The sequence below is a fragment of the Podarcis cretensis genome (assembly GCF_951804945.1).
Source record: "Podarcis cretensis genome assembly, chromosome: 3".
Classification (NCBI taxonomy): Eukaryota; Metazoa; Chordata; class Lepidosauria; order Squamata; family Lacertidae; genus Podarcis; species Podarcis cretensis.
Window position 1 is genome coordinate 38,532,220 of NC_137172.1, and position 15,618 is coordinate 38,547,837.

The following is a 15,618-nucleotide window of genomic DNA, read 5'->3' on the forward strand; positions in this document are numbered from 1 at the left end:
ATTGTAAGTGACAATATCTTGCATGTATCAATGTTTCATGTTTTAAACTCATGTATCTTCTGTGGCTTTAGTTTTTTTCCAGATGCTGTTCTCATAGGAGGGTTTGTGGATGTACTTCCACTGTCACTATAGCAGCTGTGATAATGCTCCCCTCCCTCACCATAGCTATAGCACAAATTACATTATTTCAGTTTTCCAGAGCAATTATTCCACCCCCTCCCATGTGAACTCAGAGTTTTGGTTGTTTTCAAATAATCAAGTTAAATGTATTATTTTCTTATATGAGAATCAAATTCAGTTCATGAGCTTCTGTTTGTTACTTTGGGAGATAACTTTCTCAAGCATTTATCTAATTTCTGGGATGCTGAATTCTCCACTGTGGCTGCCAACCACTCCTGAGAACTTCCCAACTGCAAGTATTCTCAGTAGTGGTGGGGCAGAATTGGGGAAATGGTAAAAAAAGCTATTACAGTGGTACCTCGGGTTAAGAACTTAATTCATTCCATAGGTCCGTTCATAATCTGAAACTGTTCTTAACCTGAAGCACCACTTTAGTTAATGGGGCCTCCTGCTGCCGCCGCGCCGCTGGAGCACAATTTCTGTTCTCATCCTGAAGCAAAGTTCTTAACCCGAGGTACTATTTCTGGGTTAGCGAAGTCTGTAACCTGAAGCATATGTAACCTGAAGCATATGTAACCCGGGGTACCATTGTATACAGGAACACCCAGAAAAGCAAGGCCTCTAGCCCTTTCTGCTAGCTGCTAATCCCTTCCTCCACCTGGTTGCCTCACCATTTCAAGTTCGGCAGCTGGCATACAATTTCTCGCACACAGCGCACACATCTCCTGCCGCAATCCCTACAGGTTGGTCCACGCTTCTACCTCCTATTTGCCATTTCAGATTTTGGGCATCATCACCTTTTGCCCTCTCATTTTGTTTACCTACTTGCTTCTCTAACTCTCCAAGTAAGATTCCTCACACCAATTCAAGCAATGTGTTGTTTACATTTGACTCCCTTCTCCTTAACCCCACATGTCTAACTGGCATCTATTTCCTCCCATCGAATTATGTTATCAACCTTTCTACACCACCCACACATTGCTTCTCCCCCCCCCTTCTCATGCTATTGCCCCTGATCTCCTGCCGCCTATAGCCTCCTATAGACAACATATAGTTGGCAGTCTAATCTGAATGCCGCCTATGAGCTGAATCTTATTTTTGTAATATATTGTGTATTTGATTGCTTTAAACTCTAGTTTATTGTCTTGTTGCCATTCCCCACACTTAGAAAATCCAGTTTTTTGCCATGGTACACCAAGGACCTAACAGATAACATTTGATATACATATGTGTTAACTGTACAGATGTAGACAAAGACATGTTCTAACAATGGTTATTACTTTAAGGATGGAAGAAAAGTAGAACATTATACAGGCATCCCCCCCCCAATTATGTGTGTTCTATGCACCTGCAGGTGGCGCTGTGGGTTAAAGCCTCAGCGCCTAGGGCTTGCCGATCGAAAGGTCGGCGGTTCGAATCCCTGCGGCGGGGTGCGCTCCCGCTGCTCGGTCCCAGCGCCTGCCAACCTAGCAGTTCGAAAGCACCTCTGGGTGCAAGTAGATAAATAGGGACCGCTTACCAGCGGGAAGGTAAACGGCGTTTCCGTGTGCGGCTCTGGCTCGCCAGAGCAGCGATGTCACGCTGGCCACGTGACCCGGAAGTGTCTCCGGACAGCGCTGGCCCCTGGCCTCTTAAGTGAGATGGGCGCACAAATGTAGGGACCAACTGAGAATCCACATTTAGGCTTATCAGCAGGTTCAAATGGCAGATGACTCAGAAAATAACCAGGACATAGACAAGAGGGGAAATGGAGCAGCGCATACGAAGATTAAATCAAATGAGCAATGTGAGAAGAGGTATGGTTCAGGAAAAGGAAGGAAGCTCATCTGTTGGTGCTGGGTAATGGAACAGTGCAATCCTATGCATGTCTACTCAGAAGTAAATACCACCATGCCCAATGGTGCTTACTCCAACACACTTAATTGGAAATCAATCCAGTGACGCTTATTTCTGAGCAGACAAATATGGGATTGTGTGGTAAATGTGATGGAGAAGCAATCACATGAGTACAACATTACATTTCAACCAGCACCTTTTCCTGTCTTGTCACATCTTTGCTATCCTTTACCTCACGCCTCAGGGGACGCAGGTGGCGCTGTGGGTTAAAGCCTCAGCGCCTAGGACTTGCCGATCGAAAGGTCGGCGGTTCGAATCCCTGCGGCGGGGTGCGCTCCCGCTGCTCGGTCCCAGCGCCTGCCAACCTAGCAGTTCGAAAGCACCTCCGGGTGCAAGTAGATAAATAGGGACCGCTTACCAGCGGGAAGGTAAACGCCGTTTCCGTGTGCGGCTCTGGCTCGCCAGAGCAGCGATGTCACGCTGGCCACGTGACCCGGAAGTGTCTCCGGACAGCGCTGGCCCCTGGCCTCTTAAGTGAGATGGGCGCACAACCCCAGAGTCTGTCAAGACTGGCCCGTACGGGCAGGGGTACCTTTACCTTTACCTTTATGCACCTGCAGCCAGGAAATAAGTAAATGGAATCATACCAGGAAGTGGCAGGAGAGACCTGAAGATTCCTTGGGGCTGAGGAGGACATCAGTGAGGGCAGAGGAAGCCCCAAAGACACTGGAGGTGCAATGGGGTTTTGTTTTGGCTGCTCAGCCTCCCTGTGTAAGAGCTGATGTGTGGGATAGCCCAGCAGTACCAAGTGCTTTCCTGTACATCCTTCATCCTCCTACTGGCCCCAGAGCTTCAACTCTGGTTGAAGGGAGAGTTGGGTGGGGGGGGGGATTGGAGAACAGGACAAAATGAGCATTTAGAGGCTTTTTAGAGGTTGCTCCCCATTTTACACGATTTCAGCTCATGTGTGGGCACCTGGAACAGAACCCATGTGTAAGTGGGAAGGGGGTGCCTGTAATATAGGCAATTTGTATCCTGAGTAATAATGTATTTTCCCTTCCCTATGCCTCCAAAATAAAGGAGCAAGAAGAAGGATGAAAACTTGTCTTTGAATTGACTGTGGGATGCTCAAAGCTACTGAGTTTCTTAGTGACAGCTGTTGCTGTTGGAAAGATGAAAGTACTTAGCCCAAGAGTCTGTTTATGTGTTTGAGCAGAGAAAGCAATATTCGTCGCAGGAAGCTCTGGAACAGACAGACTCTGAGAATGAGAGAGCGTGAGATAATTATCTAAATTATGTTCAGGCTATTATTGAAGACGAATATAGTTAAAATGTAATTAAATATGACGGGCTCACAGGATGCAAGCATGGCTTTGGAATGCTAATCATCAATTACAGCTCTCCTTGGGGGACTCAGGCAGAACGAGAAAGTTGGGAGGGGATGGCTGAGGTGAGATATGGAGTATTAAATAATACCCCTAGGGCTATAACAAGGCTAATTTCTTTTAAGAGATGAAGCTGTGGCACCAGGGGACTTTGCTGGCCAAGCAGCATGCACTGTTGCCTTTCAGCTTGAGGACCCTCATGCAAGCCTAAGTATAGGCTGATGGTACCAGGCCTTTTCTTCAAGATGTAAGCCTCAGCTGGAAGTAATGATTATATTCTCCCCCCCAAATTATAATGCCTGTGTTTTTGTGTATATGTATCAGTGCTATATTTCTTTCTTAGTCTTCCATTCATTTATATCATCTTACTCAGGAGGGCCAATGGTCCTTGCTGAGATTTCTTGGCATTACTAAAAATAAAAAATTACTGCCGCAAGAAAATTGGGTTCGTTTTCTAGCAGTAATTCATGTTGTGATGCTGGAGTGAGAAAATATGCACTTAACAGCTTCCAGGGGCAATTTCAGCAGAGTACTGTGTGAATGGTAAGCCATGGTAACAAAGCTACTTGTTAGAACCTGTGGAAGTATGTTTGATTTCTCCCCACCCTTAACTTGCTATGTATTTTCCTTGGACCTGTTGCAGGTTATAATAATCTGTTATTATCTATCAGATTGCTTTTACTAAGTCCAGCAACCATTTCTAATTGTTAATGAATATTCCTGGACCAAAGTAGCACAGAGCAGAAACTCTTAAAGTTAGGAGAATGTTCCATCTTTTATTTGTAACATTTCCTGTTGAATTCAATTCATCAGGCCTCACCAGAGCTCACAACTGGTCCCTGAATGCTTGCTGTCAGTCGTCTGAATTTTCCAGTCTCCCAGTTAGAAGTTACAAATCTCCTAGTCCAAAAGCAACACGAGTAAATACTTCTGGAGTGTGTGCGGGTGTCTTATAGATATTGTGTATAGCAAATACACAATCAATATAATCCCATAGTAAAATTTGCATCCTTGTCCTCAAAATCACAGCCTTGCATTCTTTGCCATGACATATGCAAGATTCAGAAGAAGATTGCAGTGTTCCTGATCATATGGACTCTCCCAAATGATGGAGGCAGTTGTAAGGTCAACTGCAGGAGGCAAACTTCTAAAGGGTTATCATTGAGATATTCAGTAAAGATACTCCATTTGATCAAAGCCTCTTAATGTCAGTTGTATCCTTCTGCTGACACATTCAAGTCTTCACTTAATATGACAGATGACAGCCTTCATTGCTTATTCTCTTCATGGGTGGAGATCTGCAATGAAAGCTAAAACTCTCTTAGTCAGTGTTCAGAGCCAGTGGGCACAGTCTTATTTGTGTCTTAGGGACCCCTGAATTAACTTGGCTTTTTTGTGCAAGCAAGGGAAACTAATGCAGGAAAACAAGACTGCGGCAGAAACCATATCAGAAAAGTCACTTGCAAGTTAGGCTTTTTAAATTAGCAGCTGTTTCTACATTTTTTTTGCAGAGAAAATGCCATATTCTCAGATGCTTCTTTAGCAAACCTGCTCAAGTCTTACCTAAAAAAGCAATAAGACTACCAAAATTACCGGAGAATGTCTTCTTAAAGCTGGTGTAAGTAAATAACTTTAGAATGAGGTGGATTGCATTGGATTATATGCAGGGAAGCTGTGCCTTTGTGGAAAGCTCTTCCATTTGTGCAGTGTTTGTTGACCCTTCTACTCATAAAAGCTCAGCTACTTGGGAGGGTTGTGGGACCCTCCAGAGCAGAAAGGGGCACAGCAAAGAGGACTGCAGTAAATAGAGAGGATGGGCAGAAACCAGGTGCTGCTGACTTGTGTGACTGTAAGCACTTTCTGCTAAGGCAGAGCCATCATTCAATGCATCCCATAAGAATTGATTTAAATGAGTCAAGAGTGATGCTCAACTAATGGAACAAGTTCACCTGGATCAACTAAAACATTGTTTAAGCTCTGTAACAGGTCGATACTCCTGCTCAAATTATACAGCAATTGTAATAGACAGGTGTTGTTCTGGTGCTTTCCTTTCTGCTAATTTATAGTATACAAGGCTATTCTAAATGCTTTTGTGATGTAATCTGAATTTCTAACCCCTTATCCAGAAGGTCATCTTGCCTGGGTGTTTTTTTAATCGTTTCTTTTATTCTTTGTTTCTAGTTTGTAAGAAGTCAGTTTGGTGCTTTTTTTAATCTGATGTTCAAGTCGAGTTCAAGAGGGAAAAACACTAATCTGATAAAGCATTAGTCCAAAGTAATGAAGGAATGCTGTTATATGAAGACATCCAGATTTTATTTCTGTGTCCTGTTTGGTGATAATAAATGGGTCATCAAATTGCCTTGCTTAAGGTAAAGGTAAAGGTACCCCTGCCCGTACGGGCCAGTCGTGTCCGACTCTAGGGTTGTGTGCCCATCTCACTTAAGAGGCCGGGGGCCAGCGCTGTCCGAGGACACTTCCGGGTCACGTGGCCAGCGTGACGAAGCTGCTCTGGCGATCCTGCACCAGTGCAGCACACGGAAACGCCGTTTACCTTCCTGCTATAAAGCGGTACCTAATTATCTACTTGCACTTTAAGGGTGCTTTCGAACTGCTAGGTGGGCAGGAGCTGGGACTGAACGACGGGAGCTCATCCCACCGCGGGGATTCAAACCACCGACCATGCGATCGGCAAGTCCTAGGCGCTGAGGTTTTACCCACAGCACCACCCGCGTCCCTTTGCCTTGCTTACATATGACCTAAAGATACGGCACAGCGTTAGAAATAATGTGGCCCTTTTATAGTGTAAGAAATTACACTTGGGAGAGGGGTTGTTGTTGGTATTAATTTTTTGTATCTTTATTTTTATATAGTTTTAGATTTATGTGGGAAATGTTCAGTTTGGTTGTTTACTTTTTGATGAATTTTATTGTTTATGACTACTTTTGTTATGTTTGTAATTATGCACATCTTTTCATGTTGTAAGCCGTATTGAGTATGGTTTTAACTATGGAAAGGTGCATACAAATAAAATTAATTATTAAAACTAAAGCATAGTGTAATCCACTTACAACTACAGTTTTCCTCCCTTCCTTTAAAAACTATACAAAAATCTTAAAGCATTGAGTTTTGGACCAGATAAAAATCCATCTAGTATAGCATCCTGCTTCCTAGCAGCCAGCCAGGTGTTTCTGGAGCCTCACAACATAGGGCCCTGTTTATTATTTTCCACAATATCCCTCTCAGATGACCAGATACAGTGGAGGACAGCAGGGCTCCTGCCTCTTTTGCAGTTATAGAGAAGTGCCAGTTTCAACAAGTGCAGCCTGCTCTGTGGGGTAAAAAAAGGCACACTTTCTGAAATTGCCTCTGCAGTACAAGTATTAGAGAAGCAAAACTCCATGTCCTCCTTTGAATCTGGTGGTTTGTTTCTTTTCTTTTATTGTTTTGTAAGTTAAAGAACTACAAAAAGAAAGTGGTGGTGGCACTGGTTCAACTGAGGTCAAGCGCTTCTCACTTGTGTCCCAGCCTACTAGTTGTAGAATAATGTCACGTAGCATGAAGTGCTGCCATATTGCTCAATTTTTAAACTATTCTAAGGGTTTTACCTTCTTCTTTTGTATTTTTTTTTAATGTTTGTAAGTCTCCTTGAGTATCCCATATAAAGGTGACTCAGACACTGAATAAATTAAAAAGCATACTGAATAGCAACATGTAAACATGTAATTAAATCACTATTAGAAGGGAAATGCCCTAATTGCTTTGTTTTTCTCTTTGAATTAAAAAAAGCACACATCTCAAACAATTTTCTTTCGTCTGTCCTGATAAGCACATAAAGAGAGCCCTGCTGGATCAGGCCACAGACCATTTAGTCCAACAACCTGTTTTCACAGTGGCCAACAAGCTCAGAAGCAACAGCACTTTCCCCATTTGTGTTTCCTAGCAACTGGTATTCAGAGGCATACTGTATCTGGCAATAGAGGCGGAGCACAGCAACTGCTAGCCCTATCCTCCATAAATTTGTCTAATCCTCTCTTTGTTGGCATCATTGCATATTGTGGGAGCACATTCCGTAGTTTGACTATGCACTGAAATCCTAACCTCACTTACCCAGGAGTCTTCTCTTCTTCTTTGGCAATCACTCGTAGCTGACTAAGATTGTCTTCCATGAATATGGTGTTAACAATGTGTCTGTAAGTGACTGTGGAGGCCAATTCTGGATCTACACATCCTTCTATAGTGGGGAAATAGGTTTCTGGGTGGGAGTTGTTCACGGTGAGGATTTGCCAAACGTGCCTTCCTCTTAGCTCGTTTTCCCCTTTCGTCCTGAGTTCATGCTCCTCCAATTCCATGACACCTTTGGTAGAGGCTATTCTCCAATTGGAGCGCCCTCAGGCCAGTGTTTCCCAATTAACCATGCTTACACTTCATTTTATTTAGATCTGCCTTGAAAGTGTCTTTAAACCTCTTTTGTTGTCCACTGGCATTTTGCTTTCCATTCTTAAGTTGGGAATAGAGTAGTTGCTTTGGAAGACGATAATCAGGCCTCTGAACAACATGACCAGTCCCAAGAGTAAGCCCCACTGAATTCAGTAGGGTACGTAGTAAACAAAGTTATGATTGTGCTGTTAGTGTGATTGTTAATTTTCTTTGTCCTTCTGATTTCTCTTGCAGATCTTGGCAAGTAATAACTTTTGACAGACAAGCAGCATCTTTTATCAGAATTGTTGGAACTCACAACACAGCTAATGAGGTAACATAATAGATGAAGGTCTGCTCTATGATTGATGCTAAGATAATGCATAACATGTCACCCAGTTTTCCGTATTCAAGGCTGCCAAAGGTTAACGTTGTTCTTTTGTTGGGATAGCTTCGTAAAGATGACAGAATACGTCCTCTAACTCACTAAACGGGGAATTTATTGGTGCCCATAACTGTTTCTTTGAAGTCATGTGTTTAAATTTATCATTCCTGTGTTACAGTGGCCTTCACTAGGGCATTGCTGAGTGCCGCTTGAGGATACAGTTAGAACTTTGTGCACCTTTCTAAAAATGATCACATGATGCTAATGCACTGCAATTGGTCCATAAATGAGGAAAACACAATTAGTCCTTATTTTCTTTAAAAGTGTGTGTGTGTGTGTGTGTGTGTGTGTGTGTATGAGACACTAATTTAACCCACAGTGTTGAATACAAAGATCCTAGCCAGTTAGTGATTCCTTTAGAGCAGGGGTGCACCACCTGTGGCCCTCCAGATGTTTCTGGACTACAACTCCCATCAGCCCCAAGCAGCATAGCCGGTGATCAGGGATGATAGGAGGTATAGTCCAACAACATCTGGAGGGCCACAGGTGGTGCACCCCTGCTTTAGAGTGCGGCAGGCAGGGGTAGCTTATTTATTTATTAACTTAGGGTGCAATCCAAATCCTGGTTGCCAGCCAGTGGGGATGTATGAAGTGGTGATGCTCCCTCTGCAACTGCCACTACTGAAAAGGCCCTCTCCCTGCTGTTTATTTAGCTCATTTCATTTGGTGGAAGCACTCATGGAATGGCTTCTGAAGAAGATCTTAAGGTTCAGGTAGATGCCTAGAATAAAGTGAGAGGTGGTTATCCGAAGTTATCCAGTGAGGTTTTTGGCTAAGTTAGGGTTTGTGCTTTGATCTACTTGGTCAAAATATTATATAGTCCAGCTCTACTAATCGATTAGTATGAGTTACCTGAAACTATAGTGAATGCAAAAGTTGCTCAGGAGAGTAAATATTTCCTATATCCTTGCATTATATTCTCTTTGTGACATGTTCCTATTTTCTAAACCTTTTTTTTTTTTTACACTTCTTGGCTGTGGCTGATCTTTTAATCTTTCTTTTGTCCTGCTGGTACCACTAAAGGACAAGTCGTTGCATTTTGTTGCTCATTTTCATTTCATCAGCTATCTAAGCAATTGGGCATACATATCTTTGTAGGACTGCATCCCTTGAGTAGGATGGTTGCTTTTTCCTGTTGCATCACTTGTTACTTACTTGCAGCCAGGGTTTGACTTAAACGTAAGAGGCACTTAGGGAACACAAGGCCCAGTGCTTGCCATCCTACTTTCACTTCTAAGCCTACAGACACCAATATCAGCATATACCCTAGGCGAAGAATAAGAGAGAGAAAGCAAAAAACTGAAATGAAGCTGTGGTCTCAAGAGCCTGGCGAAGAAATGTATAAAACTGCTTTTTTATTTTAAAAAATCTGGTCATGTTGCTGAGTTTTCTTGGAGATTAGAGCCAAGTTCTTGATGTAGGTTAGCATATTTATATCCCTGTCAGTCACATTAGAAGATCTTTTTACTGAAAGAGAGCTGATATATTTTAATCTTGTAAAAAGTGAATCATGTCATTTCACAGAATAAATAATAGCTCCATTAAAATAGAAGCCACAAATGCAGGTAGGTAAATTATTCATCCCTTTAAACTGTATGTGTTGAGTCTCACCCACCCCACCCCGCACCCGCCTGCCACCAGAGAACCAAGGCAGCACTTTAACCTGTTAGAAGCTTAAATGTGGGCAGATTAATGTCTCTAAAGCCAAAGATATTACATGCTCCTGCATACATATTTCATACAATGGGAAATTATAAATAAGTCCATAAATTAAACTTGGTGATGGCCTTGGATAGTATTAACCATTCTCAACCAGAATCTATGCTGTTTCCTGGGCTAAAGTAATAAACTCGTTACAGATTCAAAGGTATACATTTTTTAACCTAATCAGTGCTTACTGCTGCTACAAGGTTTATTCAGTACCAAGGATGCTTCACAAAATGCTTATTCTGGCATGTTTTTCCTTTGCGCCCCTCCCCCCCCATACTTGATTTAACTAAATACAATGTCTGCCTGTATTTACAGTTTGTAGTAATTAGGATCATAGTAAACCAGAATAGTGTTCCATTTTGAGTTCAGCAGCCTGTCGCCAGCAGTGATCATTATCAAATGCTTGAGTGAATATGCAACTAAATGCATAGTAGACAATTACAGGATAGCCCGCTGCTAGGGAAAGTGCTCTCATAATCTGCTATTAGTGGTGAAATTAAGCCCTAATGGCCTTTTGAGTGATACTCTCAATGTTTCAAAAGTGCAATGATACCCATGTAATATTTTGAAACATTTTTCATGCAAAGTTCCGCAAATAACACACTGCTCTCTTGTTCCAGATGAAATCGTAGGCTTACTTTTTAACCATTACATCTATGTCATGGGAGGCATGTAGGTACATCCCATGCTGAAGCTGTACCATTTAAAGGCCTACAACCTCCCTGTAGGTAGTGTCAAAAGTTCAGGCCTTTGACACAAAATAGTCTGTGGGCAGAATCCAGAGTCTATGATTTCATGTTAAAGATATGTATGATTGGCTCTGCCCATCTTATTTATGAACTGTGGAATGAATCCATGGAAAAAGTGGTCCTGGGACCTGACTACGTGACATGGTAACATTTAACATGTGCCAGGCCCAAGAAGGAAAGGGGAACTTAAGAGCTCTGTTGAGTCAAACCAAAGGCCTAATTAGTCCAGTATTTTGCCTAAGCTAAGAGAAGTCCACAGGTAGAGGCTTTTACTTAACTTGTGCTTCAGTCTATTTTATACAGGTTGGTTTGTATTAGGTCTTGTATTTCAGAGGCCCTTATTAAAGTACTGGTTGTCCTCCATAGAAGGCACTACCGCAAATTTAAATGCTAGATATTTTTGCAACTATGATTTAAGGTGGGGCATGATCCTTAGTCAGCCCAAACCTTGTGATGGAAAAAAGTATGCCAGTTATGCAGCTCAGGGCAGAAACAGACATCATGCCATTGCTATTCAAAAGCATATCAACTGGGACTTCCCATGTGCCCATAGTGTGATATCTGTAAGCTCTGGCTATGCATCTATTACATTCCTTTCTTTCCCAAAGTTGTGGGTGTTATACTTGCTCTTCTAATCTCACCTGTGTCCAATGTTTTCAGACAACATTCTCTTCACACTGCTAGAGCCACTAGAGTTAATGGGATATTTTAAAGTATCTGCTGTACAGCGAGGAGTCATCTGTTGCTTAGTGCATTAGTATTGGCATAATACCTGAACTTTAACTTTTGTAACACTATGCCAACTGTTTGCCAAGTTGCCCCAAACTTAGAGGGGCAGTTTAAATTAAATGAGGAGTTTAGGTCTTTTCCTGCGCAATAATGAACTTTACCATTCAGTATCACTTGTTTTCCCTCTCAGAAATCAACTGCATCTTTATTTAACATGGGGAGCAACTAGAGGCTGTTAAAGTGAGGATTCCTACTTAATGCAAGAAACCAGATTCATTCCTACCAGTAGCTGTCCCAGCATTCTGTGGTATTTCTGAATGTTCTAGGGATGTATTTGGACACATTTTCCATCCTGTTATTTCAGAACTGCAAGAATACATATGATGGGTAGAGCAGAGGAAGCAGGGTTGGTTTATTTGTTTGTGTCCTCTGGCTTCATCATGCAATAGTTTGTGTGGATTGACTTTGTAGTGCCAATCATATTTGAAGAAGTGCTAATTGCTAGCCGTTAACAAGCTTCTGTTTCTTCATATTTTTCCTCTCTGTCTAATAGTAGTCTGGTTGCCACCTGTCTTTTTGAATAAGGTATCTCAAAGGCTAATTTAAAAAAAAATCCTGGATCCTATTTAATTATAGCTATTAACTGTGCATTTCTGCTTTCCAAAAAGTTTGACAGTGTTTGTGGAATATTAATCATTTCCTGTTCCTCTGGTGTTTAAGCTCTTTATCCAGTGTGACTCTGAAATTTTTGTTAGTCTTTGGATGTTTTGATTTCTTGATCACTTGCTCAGCATGATTTTGATTTCCTTCAGCATTTTATCAGCCTCCTTTGGGAGAAGTCTGTCTACTTCTACCATCTGCCTCTCATCTTTCTTTGTGAATGGTGAAATAAAGAATGCATTATGTTTTTAGCGATATTTTATGGTGCTTATAAAAATCCCCTCATGCTACCTTTTCAAGCTAATGCTGCCTTCTGTAGTAGCCTCTACTTCCTCAACTGTTTTAAAACTAGTTTTCATTACTTTTCTTAACTGCTTACAAAATGTTCCTTTTCTTCACCATCTGTGCTTTATCCCTCTCATCTAACCTTTGTCATGCTTGTTGATGGCATCTCACCTGTACATTTCCTTTTGGATTCTGTTATAACACAGAGTGTAGATTGTTCCATTCTTATTTTGCTTGTCACATGTACCACTTAGCGCATCCAATCTTTACCTTCTTTTGTTTCTGTTTGATTTCCCTTGCAGTTTTCTAAAATGTTACTTGCATCCTCTAATTAAGCTAAAACCCATCTTGTTCTCCTGATCTGCTTCAACCAAAATCTATGTTAATAACACACACACCAAAGCAGCACATATTTCCCATTTTCTTCTGTGTTTGCAGGGTTCATCTAGTAATACCTTAACAGTCATTTTCCTTTTTTGCTGTCAGTCCCCAGATGAAGGCATATGGGGACACGCAAACATACAGTCCTTCAGTGAAGATAATTAAATTATTCAAGCAAATACATGCATGAAATGGTTCCTTCCATGGAAATGGATAGCGAAGGCATTCTCTTCACGGAAGCTCTGTACAGACACCTCTATCCTGCACCCAAAATAGATCCCCAGATCATTTTACATATTTGAAAACGTTTGCTTGGTATTGTTCTTTTGTAGTTCTACCTAGTGTCTTCAGTTATAGTTGGTAGCACTGTCTCTTAATACCCTGACTTTGCAGCACATGTGTTCCGATTTTTTTATTCTGGTACTTTGTCCTTGTATGATTCTATTTTATTGTGTATATGATACATAACTTTTATTACTTTGAGAAGCATTTAATGGAAGATGCTGTTTGGGACAATAATAACAGTGCGTGTAATGATGCTATAACATAACAGAGCCACTCAGATTTGACTTCTGATATCAGGGGTGTACTCAATGACATTGCCTTCCCCAGAAAGTAATGTATTATTGTCAATTGATCTAAATTCAGGGGTTGGTTTCGGGGCTGTTCTGGTGTTTTGTTTTGTGTGTCTCCCCCCCCCCCCATTGTGTTGCTGATCATGGTAACTGAAAAAATGGCAACAGCTGTTGCTGGGGGGGTGGAAAGTACAAATAATTGCAGTATTTTGAGAAGTGCCTTTAATTAAAGCATCACAGCAGCACATGTGCAAATGTGGAAATCACCCTGACAATTGCAGGAAAAGCTATCATATAAATATAGATAGATCTCTCCAAGAAAATAGTGAAGGGACAGCTGAGGATCCTTTAGAAAGCAAACAAGAGGGGACTTCCAGTGCAGCAACATGGCCATCACCATTAAAATGATGGTCGCCATTAAAATGATGGTTGCCTGCTGAACGGGGAACCGTTTGCGACGTTGCCATTCCATTGCCACCGCTGTGTTAGGGAGAGTAGGCTACACAAACTTCGCTCCCTGAGATCGTTGCCATCTCCCTCAAATAACTGAGACCCATGAGCCTGTCTCTTTTGCTGCCATGTTTTGAAGCACCCTCAGGTCTACGCTGTTGGATTTTTTGCATTTTTATTTCTCTTCTTCATTATTTTTAACATTGAATTGACCCCAGAGTTTGACCTTTGATTCTTTTTAGATTATAAATATAGGTATTTCTATGTATATTATGCTATGGCCACATGGCTAATGCAATAAAATCGAAATATAGGTAAAGGGTAAAGGTACCCCTGCCCATACGGGCCAGTCGTGTCCGACTCTAGGGTTGTGCGCCCATCTCACTTAAGAGGCCGGGGGCCAGCACTGTCCGGAGACACTTCCGGGTCACGTGGCCAGCGTGACGAAGCTGCTCTGGCGAGCCGGCACCAGCGCAGCACACGGAAATGCTGTTTACCTTCCCGCTATAAAGCGGTACCTATTTATCTATTTGCACTTAGGGGTGCTTTCAAACTGCTAGGTGGGCAGGAGCTGGGACCGAAAGACGGGAGCTCACCCCACCGCGGGGATTCGAACCTCCGACCATGCGATCGGCAAGCCCTAGGCGCTGAGGTTTTACCCACAGTGCCACCTGCGTCCCACTATTATAAATATACCATAATATAAATTTATTTTAAAATATCAATTGGACTCCTTACTTCAGCTCCTGATTTTAACCTCCAGTCTCTCATATTACCCTCTTCCTTTGTTTGTTTGTCTTTTGTTGATTAGTTAGCTAGTTTGTTTTCTTCCTTTCCTCACCCCATATATATATACACACACATCCAATCCCCTACCTCTTTCCTCCCATTTATATAACAACCAATTAAATTTGTAATTGTTCTTCGCATCTTCTATTTACTTTGACTTTTTGACCCAAGTTTTAGACTGGTCCGGATAAATTTTTTGGTGAACTTTAACCCTTCACCCCTCTGCAATCCCAGTTGGAATTGGATGCCATCACACTGTTTACAATGAAAAGATCTCTCTCTCCCCCCCCCCATGCCAGTTATTTAGTTTTTATTTTAGAAAACCTAGCAGTTACACATTCCCATCAGCCTCTTTCTTCCTAAATTCAAACTACGAAACTGTTTCCGTCATCCCCAAGTCAGAGAAGTATGCCATAATAGACATTTCTGGGAATCCGCTGGCCATCAAATGCCACTTAAATAAGCTTTCAAGCCTTCAGGTCATTTTGCATATCCAGAGACCGTGCTTGCCACAAAATATTTTTAAAAATTCAAAGAGCATAGTGACTGAAGTTGCATTGGTTTCACACATACTGTGGGGACTGAATTATCCAGAGAAAATCCAGGGGCTGAGGTAGACAATTCACTGAAGATGTCTGCTCAGTGTACTGTGACTCTCTAAAAGGCTAATCGAATTCTAGGCTGTGGTGGAGGAGGGAGAATATTCTAATAGTCTTGTATAAATCAATGGTATGTCAGTAACTTGTTTTTAGCCTTTTCACTCCCAGAGAGATAACAGGGCCTGGATAAAGCTAAGTGAAATCATAAGAGTTTCCCGTCAATGTAAAAGAAGGTTTGGAAAAAGATTTTTAAAAATCTGAAGAAATAAAGTAAATACAAAAGCTTTATCTTAAAAAACTTCACCGTTATTATTTATTCATTGCTAGTGTCACTCAGCATAGTTAATTGACAATAGCTATCAAATCAACACAGAGGAGCATTTTTTTATATTATAATTTTTACAGAAGAATGTTACAGAGCAGTTATCATCTGAATTATTCATATTAGTATTGTATATTTGCTTTGCTTTTGCATACTATAACATTAAA

At 41.6% G+C, this 15,618-nt stretch overlaps 1 protein-coding gene across 4 annotated transcripts in view; it reads left to right on the top strand.

The window, feature by feature from the left end:
* The window catches only part of BTBD9 (BTB domain containing 9), a 156,495-nt gene that overhangs the window by 127,395 nt on the left and 13,482 nt on the right, over positions 1-15,618 (top strand). For all 4 annotated transcript variants that reach the window (XM_079969267.1, XM_079969264.1, XM_079969265.1 and 1 more), the window contains one exon: positions 8,013-8,091. In XM_079969267.1, coding sequence (XP_079825393.1) covers positions 8,013-8,091 — 79 coding nt within the window. The remainder of the gene's footprint in view (positions 1-8,012; positions 8,092-15,618) is intronic.